This window comes from Thamnophis sirtalis, unplaced genomic scaffold (genome assembly GCF_051295495.1).
Source record: "Thamnophis sirtalis isolate CommonGarterSnake01/CBP01778 unplaced genomic scaffold, rThaSir2_p1.2 scaffold_7, whole genome shotgun sequence".
In the NCBI taxonomy this organism is placed as follows: domain Eukaryota; kingdom Metazoa; phylum Chordata; class Lepidosauria; order Squamata; family Natricidae; genus Thamnophis; species Thamnophis sirtalis.
In genome coordinates this window covers 35271413-35285977 of record NW_028261387.1, presented here as the reverse complement: position 1 = coordinate 35285977, position 14565 = coordinate 35271413, and the positions used below count along the sequence as shown (strand labels likewise).

At 38.1% G+C, this 14565-nt stretch overlaps 1 protein-coding gene across 1 annotated transcript in view; it reads left to right on the top strand.

Moving 5' to 3' along the window:
• The first annotated feature begins 11091 nt into the window (after positions 1-11091).
• SLC5A9 (solute carrier family 5 member 9) overlaps positions 11092-14565 on the top strand; it is a 57013-nt gene continuing 53539 nt past the window's right edge. The window contains exons 1-2 of the mRNA XM_087719702.1: positions 11092-11262; positions 14253-14457. Coding sequence (XP_087575828.1) covers positions 14329-14457 — 129 coding nt within the window. The 5' untranslated portion in view covers positions 11092-11262; positions 14253-14328. The remainder of the gene's footprint in view (positions 11263-14252; positions 14458-14565) is intronic.

The following is a 14565-nucleotide window of genomic DNA, read 5'->3' as shown; positions in this document are numbered from 1 at the left end:
GTTTATTACTAACATCCGTCTGTTTGCTGCGTTCTTTCCCTATTCTAGTTTTGCTTTGATACTATTAAAAGCTCTTAGAAGAATTATTATATAATGGGTATGTGTAAATGATTGCTTTATTTGTTTTATTGGATTGTTCTCAGAGCACTTTCCATGAGATGGTTGGCCATAAGAATTTGATGAAATAAATAAATATTTATATAGGGCTATAAATAACAAGACCAACATACCTACACCTGTGAAAATCTACAAATATATATATATATACATACATACATACATACATACATACATACATACATACATACATACATATTTATTTCACGGTGTAGGTATGTTGGTCTTGTTGTATTCAGGTCTCTTCTCGTGTAAGATTGAGATTGTCTTGGCAACGTTTCGGTGATGGAAACTTCTTTTAACCAGCTGACTTATGGCACGCATGTGATGCAAAGGATGCAATCCAGAGGTTGGATTTTCTTCCCCAAAAATGCACACACAAGTGAAAATTATCATTGGACTCTAGAAACAAAATGGACTTTTTTAAAAAAAATGTTCCTTATTTGCTGTATAAAACAACCTGAACAAGTTTAGTGCCAGAAACTGCTTACCCGGAAAATATGAACCGGCACCAACACTCATTTGAAACAAGACTTTTAGATTTACTGATCATTCTTCTTGTCTAGTAACAATTCAGTTGTCTAATGGGTTGCTCTGTATTTGGCTGGTTGAGGAATTGTTGGAAAAACATCAAAGAAAACCACTCCTATTTCTGATTCTTCTGCAGTCTACCAGCAGAAAAGGGGTGATAATGATGTTTTCTCCATAATGTACAGTAGATGGAAAGAAATATTCTCAGTTCCAGATGATAGGTACCTTGATTTCCACTGCTTTTCCACTAAATTCCTTCTTCTTACATAAGGACTTCATATGATTTAACTAGCAGATATTGTTTTGGTTCAAGCTCATACAGGTTTGGGTGAGTTGTTGTTTTTAAATGGCTTTTAATTGTTTTGAAAAGATCTTAGACCTTCTCACACTAGATAAGAAGAATCTAATCATTAAATTTAAGAGAAACTAGTCTGCTGTCAGCATTACTGTACTGAACCAATGAATGGTCATTCTGTTGGCTACTGTTTAACAAAACAAAGCAAGCCTTATAGATACAAAGAATGCAGTGGCTATAAATTCATTCATTCATTCATTCATCTCTCTCCTTCCTTCCTTTCTTCCTTTCTTCCTTCCTACCTACCTTCCTTCCTTTTTTCTTTTTTTCTTCTTTCTTTCTTTCTTTCTTTCTTTCTTTCTTTCTTTCTTTCTTTCTTTCTTTCTTTCTTTCTTTGAAAAAATCTCAACAAGTATACTTCCTGAGTAATTTTTAACTGTTTATTTATTTACATAATGATTTAACTATTACATCATTTACATAATGATTATGTAACTTGCAGATGAGCTCCAGTTAAGATGCTTTAGATCATACAGCAGGTCTAGGTTGCTAGTTTTGGATTTCACACTTTTAAAATAACAACCTCAGAAACTAATGTGGTCAATCCATGATATTTCTGAACAATCAGTCCATCATAAGGGAGAATGTGTGTCTCAGTGGATCTCTTTCAGTTCACATTCTTAAACACAAAAATTCCCACCTAACCACAGCACTAAAATGCCCTGGCAGTTCTTATAGTAATGTCTCCCTGCGCCCATGTCATTGTTGTATGTCACTGATAACAATCAAATAGAGTTAAGAATCACAAATGTGTGATGGGATGCTAGATAACCTTAATACTTAAATAAATAATAAAGATATGTGCTGGTATTATATTTTCTGAATATTTGGACACTATCCAAAGACAGCATTTAAGCACTTTAGGCTTCCTAATCCATCACCCTGGAGAGTAACTGGTAATTACTAGGAATAGAAACAGTGGATACAGTGGCATAGGCAGTTATATGCACAGTCAGGATATGCTTCAGTGGTGGGATTCAAAACTTTTTACTACCGTTTCTGTGGGCATGGCTTGGTGGGAGTGGCAGGGGAAGGACACTGTAAAATCTCCATTCCTCCCCCCTCAAGGGGAAGGTTACTGCAAATCCCCATTTTCTCCCGACTATCTGGGACTTGGGAGGCAGAGAATAGATGGGGGTGGGGCCAGTCAGAGGTGGCATTTACTGGTTCTCCAAACTACTCCAATTTCCGCTACTGGTTCTCCAGAACTGGCCAGAACCTGCTGAATACCACCTCTGATATGCTTATAGTATTCTGCAAGCTGTCTTGGTTGCCAGTATACTTCGGGATCTAATTTAAGGTGATGGTAATAACTTGTAAAGCGCCATATGGCTTAGGACCAGGCAATCTGAGATATTTCCCAATTACAACTACATATCCCAGCTGGTCCAGCCAGGGAGGTGCATTTTATGAGTCCCTTCTCCAAAGGAGTGTATTTGGTGGGTGTCAAGAAGAGCCCCTTTTCTGCTGTGGTGTCCACTCTTTGGAACATTATTCCTCCAAATCTTACATTGGCCTGATTCCTCAGGATTTTAAGAAAAATGTGGCTGTGCCATCATGCCTGGCAATGGTCTGTAATAGTTGGGAGCTTTTACAATGCTGTGTTGATGCAATAATGGATTTTGCACTGACCATAATTATTTAAATGTAGTTGTTGGTGTTTTGATATGTTTGTACATCTGTTTTAACTTCTTTTTATTAGATTGTTGCTGTTAACTGTTGGAAGCCACCCAGGATCACTTAATAAGAAGGGCAGATATACAAACCAAATGTAATGTTACTGTTCTTTTCTATGACTGAACCAGGTGATGATAGTATTTTAACACAGTGGTGGGCATATGCCTTTCACTTATTCAAGACAAGCACTGATTTATGGAAAATGCAAGGCTGTTTTAAGGAATTAAGAGATCCAATGCAATACCCAGCTTGAATCTTCCACATCTATGGAGAGCTCCAGATTAGCAAAGCAAATAGATTCCAGAAAAACAAGACAGTACAATTCTGCATTCCAAAAGGAATATCCACAGAACCTGAATTAAAAATTAAATGTGCATCTATAAGGAGTAGATGTAAACATCACCATGCAGTAACATTCTCTTTAGCCCAAGCTGCCCAGTTGGCTAACAAAAGTTGTATTAGTAAATGGGGAGACCCACACTGATTAAGTCTATTTGTATATAGGTAGCCCTCGACTTATAACATTTAGGTGACTATTTGAAGTTACATGATAGCAATAGCAGTTAGAGTTATATACTGCTTCATAGGGCTTTCAGCCCTCTCTAAGTGGTTTACAGAGTCAGCATATCGCCCCCACAGTCTGGGTCCTCATTTCACCCACCTTGGAAGGATGGACGGCTGAGTCAACCTTGAGCCGGTGAGATTAGAACCACTGAACTGCAGGTAACAGTCAGCTGAAGTGGCCTGCAGTACTGCACCCTAACCACTGCGCCACCTCTAACTGAAAAAAGTGACGTCTGCTTTTCACACAACCGTTGCAGCATCTCTATGGTCATGTGATCAAAATTCACACGCTTGGCAACTGGTTCATATTTATGACGGTTGTAGTGTCTTGGGATGATGTGATCACCTTTTGCGACCTTCTTATAAGCAAAGTCAGTGAGGAAGCCAGATTCACTTAACAACTGTGGCAAGAAAGGTCATAAAATGGAGTAAAATTCACTTAACAACAGTCTCGCTTAGCAACATAAATTTTGGACTCAATGATGGTTGTAAGTTGAGGACTACCTTTATTAACATGGAGGTATGTAACTCATTGGGAGATCTGCTTATCCAGAAACCCCATCAGCTCCAGGCAAAATCATAAACTCTGCCAGAGACAGAATAGTGGAGATATGCTCTTGCTCGCCCATAGCCCACTTCAATCTTTTCTTGGATGTAAGGCAATCTTGGAAAATGCTATCTATAGATCTGAAATAGAGTATTATGGCTTTTGCAAAGAATGTTGTTAGAAGGAAGGTGCCTGGATTGACACAAATATGTGTTTTCATGTGTAGTAATCTGCATATAGTTAGAAATAATTAGAGATAAAGGTGTCTTTTAGCCTTGAGAAAAGTCTTTGCTTTCTAGCTTTCTGCTAAATCCCAAGTCCTGATAGGTATCTGTCCTTCCCTACCTCACTCGGCAAGATAGTAATTAGTCCTTGCCATTTTCATGCTCCTGCTAACTATGTGTGCAGAGAAGTATAGTGCAAATAAATTCTGTAGTTGTTTACTCAGAGTGGGATTTCTCTGTCATCTCCTCAGTTAGAACATGTCCTCGTGGAAAAAAAAGAGCTGAGAGAAATTGTTTAAATTGCTCTAATTGCTTTTGTGTGAGAGACAGTGAGTGACATGTCTTCAACCAGTATCATCTTTCTAGTGTGATAATTATGCTAGAGCCTGAAGCTAGTAATTTGCCAGATTTTCCAATTGACTCCCAGTAGTCATACAAGTCAAGGCAAATTCACTTGATAGCATTTATAATTTCTTAGATTTATGTCAGGCTGTTATGTTATCAAAATTTTCAGCTGTTGGTGCATCAGCAAAGTAAGTTAGATTGGAAAACCTACAGTTATGCACATGCTCCCTCAAAAGGCTTAACTTCTGCAGGTAACTTAACTGACTGTTGAAAGCAATCATCCATTTTGTACCCAAACAATTTCTTAAAGCATAGTTAGTTTTGAAGAAGCCACAGCTTATATGAAATATCTGGATAGTCATTCCAGACTTTATAGTGTAAATATCTTCAAAAGAATGTTTCTAGGTCCTTTCCTCAAATTTATTTTTCCAAGGATAGAACCAATGGAAGGGAGAGCTGGCAATAATGTCTTCATTTTAAGCATAACCTAGATGCTCTTAATAAAAGAACAAAAAGGGATGCAGTGGCTCAGTGGCTACGATGCTGAGCTTGTCAATCAGAAGGTTGGCAGTTCAGCAGTTCGAATCCCTAGTGCCACATAATGGAATGAGTTCCTGTTACTTGTCCCAGATTTTGCCAACCTAGCAGTTCAAAAGCATGTAAAAAAGGCAAGTAGAAAAATAGGGACCAATTTGGTGGGAAGGTAACAGTGGTTGATGCACCTTTGGCATTTAGTCATGCCAGCCACATGACCACTGAGATGTCTTTGGACAGTGCTGGCTCTTCAACTTTGAAACGGAGATGAGCACTGCCCCCTAGAGCCAGAAACAGCTAGTGTGGGATATTCTTTACCTTTTCCTAATAAAAGAACTGTGTGAACATTGGGATGCATACGGAAACCATAGCTTTTAGAATTCACTAGGAAGACAGAAAAACTCAAAGAAATAAATGTACTACTGTGATATACCAAAACATTATTCTGCATTTTAATCCCTTTCCCATCAATTTAGTAGAAAACTAGATTAAGATTAAGGTAAATTTAAGGAAGCAACATTCCACATATGGCTTCCTCAAATTTCTGTTAATCAGAGTAGAAAAAGAGTGACCATTTGATTTTTAATTGTACTCAATTAATCTGCAGCCAAACCGGTTAAATTAAATCTGAAAACAAAACAAAACATGCAAACGTCTTCTTTAAGGTCTCTTTCAAAAAGCAAGGAGACCAGAGAGTGGTAGAAGAAAGTTAAAAAGTAAAAGAAAAGGGGTACTATATTGTGATAAAATGTATATAGGCTGCGGAAAGCAATTCCATTAAAAAATAAATAAATTCTAAAGCATGCTGCGAATGAGGTGGCATATTTGGCAAAAGAAGAAAATGTTGCACAGTTTGTTGTTGCTGTTTAAGGGGGGAAATATTAATAAAGGCTATGCTATGAAGTGTCACAGAACATCCCATGGGGATCTTTTGGTCTCAGTTTGAAATTGTTGCGAATTTAAATGAAATAATTTCAACCTCATGCTCGGTGTAGTAGCTTGATTTCAGATCTAGGCTAGGATTCTGATTTTAAATTCCTCTGCTCAATGGAGAAAGCAAACAATAATTATGCAATGGAAATCAGGTTCCAGAGAAGGAACCAAGTATCACTTAGAACGTAAAGCTTGAGATTTTAATGGAGCAGAATGGCTATGTCTTGGTTTTAATTGGATTTCCAGCACTATCGCTCCCCGCCCCCCAAGGAAAATGAATCTTTTGCAGCATAATAATGTTTACATGCTATTTCTTAAGATTGTGTGATAATTGTTTGCTTTTATCAGAAGCCTTTCACATTCCCAATCCTCACAATTCAGCATAAACATACACATGCACACACATGCACAATCCAATGCAAGAGATTACATGGATTTTATTTAAAAAAAAAACAACGACAGCACATTTTTATAATTTAGAGTTATGAAAAAGGGATTTGGCAATAGGGGATTCTGAATCATTGATGATAGATGAATATTGCCTTCTGGTTATAGGCAGCATAACGTAACTACCAGCTGCCACTTCTGAACATACATTCTTCATCCTGCTAAACTCTTCTTAGGCCTGCCTCTTATTATGTAATGTTTATAGTGCAAATAAATCCATAAACTCAACTCTACTGTAATAGCTATAACAAATGAAAAAGGCAAAAAGCACAGAGTTCAGAAAAAGGCTAGTGAATTGCTACAAACAAGCATACCTTAAACTTTTGAGCTTTTTGCAATTGGCAATTCTGAGTTAAGTTACAAAGCTGCCTATAAATGAACCACAAGTCAAAGGACAATGTTTAAAGTCAATTTTAAAAAAAGTTGGAATATAAGATTTTTTTAAAAAAAAAACTTATTTGGTAGATATTTCTTTTTGCTTACTATCTGCACAATCAAGAGATTCATTAGAAATAGCCAGAATGATAACTACTATTAGACTACTTTTGTGCTGCCTGATATACCTTAAGGTTAGGGTTAGGCTTAAACAAAACCAATATGGTGTAGGGACTTAAGAATTGGATTTGTCTAGGGAAACATATTTTATATCCCTGCTTACCTAGAGAACTTGCCTCTGCATATCCATGAAGGAAAAGGAGGGAGGAAGAGAGGGAAAAGAATATATGAGACATATTAAATTACTGTTCTGAGTTCCTTGAGGCTGAAAAAGTGAATGCATTAAATAACATGTACAGAGCTGTTCTTTAACTCTTGTACTGTATCAGGAAGTGATTTTGACTGGAGCATATTTCCTCATAAGCTATACTCAAATCCTTTCCAAGAGAAACAAGAAAAACAAGAACAGACTCTGTTGACATCCTGGCTTTATGAGTAGGCACATGAAATAAGTTGAGAATAGCCATATATTTCAGTGGCTGGAACTGTGTATAAACCCTCAGACGAGTAGTACCAATTATTCATTTGATGGAAATATTGTACCCTCCTCATGAAATAATCCCCATCACAACTTCAAGTACTATTCTTCTCTCCTTTTGACAGTTCCACAATTTTGTAAATTTTGTAAAACTCTACTGTGGGTTAGAATTGCTGATGGCTAAAGTGATGCTTCCCCACCAGTGGTGGGTTTCAAATTTTTTTAGCCAGCCATGTGACCAAGTGGGAGTGGCTTGGCATTCATGTGACTGAGTGGCCATGGCCAACTTGTTAAATGTGGTGAAACACACTTAACAACACTTTTCCTTAACAACCAAAATGTTGGCTCAGAAACTCTGGCATTGAAGTGTGCATCTTAAAGCTGTTACAAGACTCTTGCACCCCTAATCCTTTAGAAAAAAAAATCCAGGGATGTTCAAACTTGACAGCTTTAAGACTTTAAGGTTTAAATAGGACTTGTGGGCGGGGTGATTGGTGAGCCAGCCAATCAGTGAGCGGTGGGCGGGGCAAGCATGATGTGGATGGGCAGGGGGAGGGAGCTGGAACCAGTTCTAAACAGCATGGTAGATTTGTGGAACTTCTCCTATAGAAGATGTCAGAACTGGCAGGAGCCCGCCCCTGTTCCCCACCCAAGATACACAACTTCTCTAGATATTCTTCTCAGCGCAGATAATTCAGGGATCTGATTAGGTCTGGCTGTGTAGACAAGAGAAGTAGGAAAGGGGAGTTATTGGTACAATGGATGAGTCTTCATTAGAAGTGGGTTCCTATCTATTCGGTCTGGTTCAGCCGAATAAGTAGTAACTCCGGCAGACACATGATCATACCAGTTCTATGATCGGTGGCACCATCTTGATTTTCCGTTCTGCACATGCGCAGAATAATCTTCATTTTAAAAATGTAATTTTTATTCATTTTTTAATGTTGTGTGCAGGTCATTTTAAATGAAAATGTGCACGGGTGCAGAACACAATTTTTTTACTACCGAACTGGTAGCAAAACTCACCCCTCGTCCTGATTCTCCCATTGCCAAGAGCCCTGAAAGCCCTGAAAACCCGTGACCAGAGACCAGAGGGGCTAAGAGGAGCCAGGCAGTCCCAAATAATACTTAGATATGTAGAGCTATAAATAGCTTGCATGGCCTAGTTTGTGCACCACTTTAAAACTGGAACAGAAAAAGTCAAGTTAATTCTGTCTTCTTGATGGATCAGGGGCTATCTGAAAACCCAATTAATATTAGGATAAGTTATTGCAGTGTTCAGTACATCCAAGTCAGGATTCCCTGGAGTCTTAGTTGCTTATAAAAATGTTCTTTTGACTCTTTTCAGTTTTTCATAGCACTGAGAATACCTAAGAGATGTTTTGTGTGGGAATTTCCATTTTAGTTTTAAAATGTACACTTTCTCTGGGGAGGTATTGTAGGGCTATTGCTGAAAATGGAATGTTATTCCATGCTTTATGAAAGAGGCTTTAAGTACATCTTCCTACCGTGTATTATGTTACATTACTTTAACAATATTTCTGAATACTGCAGTCAATACTGCTACAAACTACATTTTTACCTGTGTGTATTGCCTTAAACTTCAGTTTATACTCTACTAATAAAAGCTATTTGCTGGTGCTTCAGCATCGGTATTGCTGTAATACCAATTTCTGAAGTATTACACTTTGATATCAAGTGTTCTTCTGGATTGCAGAGCTTAAATGTTGAAGCCATATTGCTCAGTTTTAAAATTACTATAAATATGAAGTCTGTAAAATACTCATCATTGTATAATGATGGTATTGTTTTTTCCTATAAATGCACCAAAAATATATTGAAACAGTTGTTTTTCCCTCAACCTTTTGTAGTTTTTGTTGTAAGCCAGATATCTATTCTCCCTTTCCACACAGCCTCCCATACTTAGATAGGGTCTGCTAGATTCCTGATTTTTAGTCCTTAAATTCTTACATGTCATTTTTTATTATTTTTTATCAGAATATAAGATACAAAGGAAAATAGAAAAAAATAATGGAAAACCAGGAGAAGGAAAAAGGACTTCCCATTTTCTTTGGCACAGGAGAAGATAACATTACAAGGTCAACTTTTTACTTTTATACAATAGTATATACTAGCCATTTCTATAACACCGAACCTTTCTAATCAACAAAAAAAAAGGCAAAATTTCATTTTCCCCCCCCATCACAAGCACACAGTTCAGAAACTCAAATCTATAAACCTGCTCTGTACACGTGGATAATGCTAGAGTGCTGATTCTTGGTTTAAAGAATTCTGTGTATTTGCAATTTAATTTTTTAAAAAACAAAAGTAGTTTAGATCTCTTTCCTAACTTTTTTTCCCTCTTTTTTGTAAGCCGCCCGGAGTCCTTCGGGATTGGGCGGCATATAAATTTTACAAATAAATAAATAAATAACTGGCAATAGAGAAAAAGTATTTGTATAGGCTAGTCTAGTGCTAAGAATTCCTCTCGAACAATACCTAGCACCAGCCTACACAAAGACTTTTAATTTCTCCAAAGCTCTGTATGAATGCCAGAGTCATAAGTCATGACTTCTGTGATGTAAAAATCTATCTCTTCCTCTTGGTATTGAATTAAAACAAGTATCTGTCTATAAATCATTTTTTTCTGAAGTCACTGAACCCTTCTGTTAGTTATTTTAGTTTATCAGGGTTCTGTGGCATTAGTGTTATATGCAATGTATGGTTTTTCTCCCACAGTAGCTAGTAAAATAGCTTTACTACCACATTCTTCTCTTCTTTTTATCAATAACAAATATAAAGTTTTGCTTCCACTGCTATCAGTGTTGCAGGTATGTTGAGGTAAAAGACTAGTAATGTGGGTACTAGTTTCTCCATTATCAATGTGCTCTCGCTCTCGCTCTCTCTCTCTCTCACACACACACACACAAAAACACATATCATATGTTCTGTTTATAATGAATGGAATAACTTAAGAACAAGTGGCATTATTTATTAAATAATAATTTTGGGGGAATAGAGTAGAGCCAAGGTGGCGCAGTGGTTAAAAAGCAGCACTGCAGGCTACTGCTAGATCAGCAGGTCAGCGGTTCAAATCCCACCGGCTCAGGGTTGACTCAGCCTTCCATCCTTCCGAGGTGGGTAAAATGAGGACCCAGATTGTTGGGGGCAATATGCTGACTCTCTGTAAACCGCTTAGAGAGGCCTGAAAGGCCTATGAAGCGGTATATAAGTCTACTGCTATTGCTATTGCTATTGCTATTACTGTTTTCTCCTTTCTCTTCAACAGACTGTATGTTTTTCTCCATTTCTGTTCCTCTTCTCTAATTCTGTTTCTATTTTCTGAACTATGTGCATTGCATATTCTAGTAAAATAGGCTATTACTCTAATAAATCCCAGATCACATGGAGAGCTGAATCTGGGAAGGACTTTGGGAAACACAATTCTTAATAGAGTTGAGACAGAAATGTATTTCAGAAGTATTTTGAGTACCCACAGACTACTAAAAACCCCTTCTCTGAGGTCCATTTGTGGCCCTGGTCCCCCAACTGAGGACACATACTACAAATATCTTGAATTTGCTTTGAATTCTCAGTCAACCTCAATTATTTTGCCTGTTTATGTAGAATCACATTTTCATTTTCATATTAAAGGTGCTCTCTTACTATTTTGAAATGAAATGCAACCAGACAAAGATGAAAGTCTTAGGTGGAGCACACCGACTGAAATGATCAATGGCCAGTTTTTCTGGGTGGGTGGTTTTGACAGAAGTTGGCACCATAAGATAAATAAGCCAAGCCAAAGCAAATGTCATTCAGCCAAGTATCAAGTTGTGAAACCCAGCTGAGAGAAGGAGGGTGTACCAGGAAGGAATGCACATAACGTTAAATGTAAAGGTGGATTCCCGGGCCAGCTTATTGCTTTCTTTCATTTTGACATGAACCAAAAATGATGCAAGACAGGAATAATACTGAGAAGAAAAGAGCCAAGAAAAAGGAAGGAGAAGAGTTCAAGGTATTGTGTTCCTCAGGAACATATGGTGGTGGTGGTGGTGGTGGTGGTGGTGGTGGTGGTGGTGGTGGTGGTGGTGGTGGTGGTGGTGATGAAGGAAGTGTCAGGATGAAAGGTTGGGTTTTTCAATTGCTTATTAAAGAGAGCTTAGCTCTTCTTATGCTTCTGTTATGCTTAAGAATGGTATTTATGTTTTCATCATTGTCATCAAACATGTAGGATCGGTTGCAAAAGTTCCAGGATTATATTATACTTTACTTGATAGCATTCTTTATAGAAAGATTCAGGGATACACTCAGGTTTCCTTTAGGGTCATTTCTACCTACAAAGACTGTGAAGGTGAGTTAGATGGATCTCTGGTAATCTTCTGTATCTCTCATGACACTTGTATTTGGAAGGGCAGAACAAGAAGACCTCAAAAGAAAGAGTAACACTTCAGACTTTTATGTGGTTTCTGACATTTCTAGAATTAAATTAAATTAAATTCAAGAGTATCTTCAGGATACAATTAAACAACAAACACCGAGATGGCAACTGTGACAGTGCAATCAAAGCTCCACCTGCTTTGTATGTGTCGTTTTAATCATACTATGGCATCTACCAACTTGACTTTTTTTTTTTTACCACACTGTGCAGAATGTTTGTTTGTGATTCAGATGTGGAAAAAGCTGTATCTTTCTCCGGAAGCTTTCCAAAGGCAAAAAAAGAAATAGAGGCGGGAAGAGAATATACTTTTGTGTCTGACTTCAGAACTTCAAGATAAGTTCTGCAGTAAAACATTCTGATGTATTTTATATAGTGAAAGTGATAGCATGGCTAAAAGTGACATTAAGACATTTCATTAAAAATCTGGCAGGAGAGAGAGGGGGGGTAGGGAGGGAGAGAGAGGAGGAGGGGAAGGGAGGGGGAGAGAGAGATATTAAACACTTGGTCAATTTTCTAATACTAAAAAAAGTGGATAGTTGAATAATGATAGGTATAAGCCAGTTTGATGCTAGGTAGGCTGTCAAGATGAGGACATTTTCAGCTTACTCACATTTATTTTTGCTCAATTTGTAGATTGTCTCTTCCCTAACTGCCAGCTTTTCCCACAACTGGTAATGTGCTTCTATTATTGTGAACATTGTGAAAGATTAAATGTAAATAATCCCCAACACATCTCGGGTAGCCATTAATTCTGGACACAGGAACATGAGGAAAAACACGAACGTTTTACTGACCAGAGCAAAGTAATTCTGGCTGTATATTAAACTTTCTGCTTTATACCCACAAGATGGTGCTGTGTTAATACAAACCGCTTTGTGTTGCACCATTGCTAAAAGGTTTCTTGAAATTGTTTTATTAGGATGGGCACTTTGTAACTTATTCCTCTAATATTTATTCTCTACAAATTAAATCTCATTGAGTTCAGTAAGACAATATACCTTTGTGAGTTCAGGAAGGCTGGGACTAATGTAAAACAAAGTGACCAGGCCCACAGAAATGTTTGGGATCACCTGGGAACAGCTGCCAAAATAATTGCAGAAGCCTGTGGGGAGGGTGGAATGGAACAGTTTTAATGATTTGAAGAGAAATGCTTCATTTGCACCACTGCAGGAATATGCACCTATTTGTATCCAAAGCAGTGTTTTGGGGAAGATGTTGGTTCAGCTGCTGTATAAACCCAGAATCAAGCTTAAGGGGGTACCCAAAAATGGACTGAGCACTCCAAAGTCTCCTTTTCATTTTGGAACTGACTAGTTGCACATTGCAAGGGATTTGGTGTCTCAGTGGCTAAGACACTGAGCTTCTCAATCAGAAAGGTCGGCAGTTTGGCGGTTCGAATCCCAAGTGTCACGTAACGGACTCCCGTTACTTGTCCCAGCTCCTGCAAACCTAGCAGTTCAAAAGCACATAAAAATGCAAGTAGAAAAATAGGAAACCCCTTTGGTGGGAAGGTAACAGCGTTCTGAGAGCCTTCGGCATTCAGTCATGCTGGCCACAGAGATGTCTTTGGACAGTGCTGGCTCTTCAGCTTTTAAACGGAGATGAGCACCGCCCCCTAGAGTCGGGAACTATTAGCACATATGTCCGAGGGGAATCTTTACCTACCTACACATTACCATACTACTATATGTGACCAAACACCCCTTTAAAGGATCTTCACAACCTTGATAGCACCGCTATCATCTTGAATGGCAGATAGAGGATTTTTTTCCCCAGAATTGGAGAATAATTCATTTGTCAGCATTCTATCTATCTCCAGTACAAACTGTGCAATTTTTTTCCTTGTTTTTAGTGGGCTAATCCTAACTCTGTAAAAATGGATGCTTTGCGGAAACCCAAAATAGAAAAATCACATTTTAATTTCCTTGAATGCAACTGGTTGATTTATTGAATCATTTCAAATATTGACTTGTGCTTTGAATGGTTCTACTTCAGAGATGGGTTCCAGCAGGCACTACTGCTGTGTGCTGATGCATGCTGTGTGTGCATGCACAGTGCAATTAGTTCTGTGCATGCCCAGAACTGAAAAACAAGATGGTGACACTGGGGAACCAGTTCGGGGGCGTGGCAGGCCTGGGTCGCTGCCAGTTCCAGCGATCCAGGCCGCCAAACCACTACCTATTTGGCCAAACCAGTTCAAACCAGTAGGAATCAACCATTGGTATACATCCATGGTTGGGCCCCTCATTATTTCCTATTTAAATAAATTTTAAGTTTTCCAGAATTGTTTAGAAACTTAGGTTGTACAACCACTAAAACATATTAGAAATGTCAGCACATTATCACATAAGGCAAGATAAGCGTTATGGGCAATTTTTCAAGTTGTTAAAACAAAGTTATAAAATTAATTCACACATTACAGAAATACCAGAAACATAATCCAGATCAGTATCAGGGGCTCAGTAAAGCTGAAGGCTGTCAAATGCTCAGAACTGGTATCTTTGGATAGATTTCCTAGTTGTTTCATTAACACTTTCACTTTCTCAAATCTGTTAATATTTATTAAGGGAAAGTAATAAAGAAAAGTCCAGTCCAAAGTCCAGTCTGAATTGTAGAGGCAACAGCCAACACTTTTCGACAATCATGAGCCAGACATCGGCCACAGCTGAGCCACTTAATGACAAGCCTGAAGAAAAGAGTTTTGCCTTTGGAGTTCCTGACATCATTGTGGTCGTCATTTATTTCATCTTTGTCCTAGCTGTAGGAATATGGGTAAGTGCCATAAATGGCCATTTTGGCAATTAGGGAAGCTCGCTCTGTCTATCTGTCTGTCTGCATGTCTGTCTGCCTATCTGTGTCCTTTAGGTGGCCAATATAATG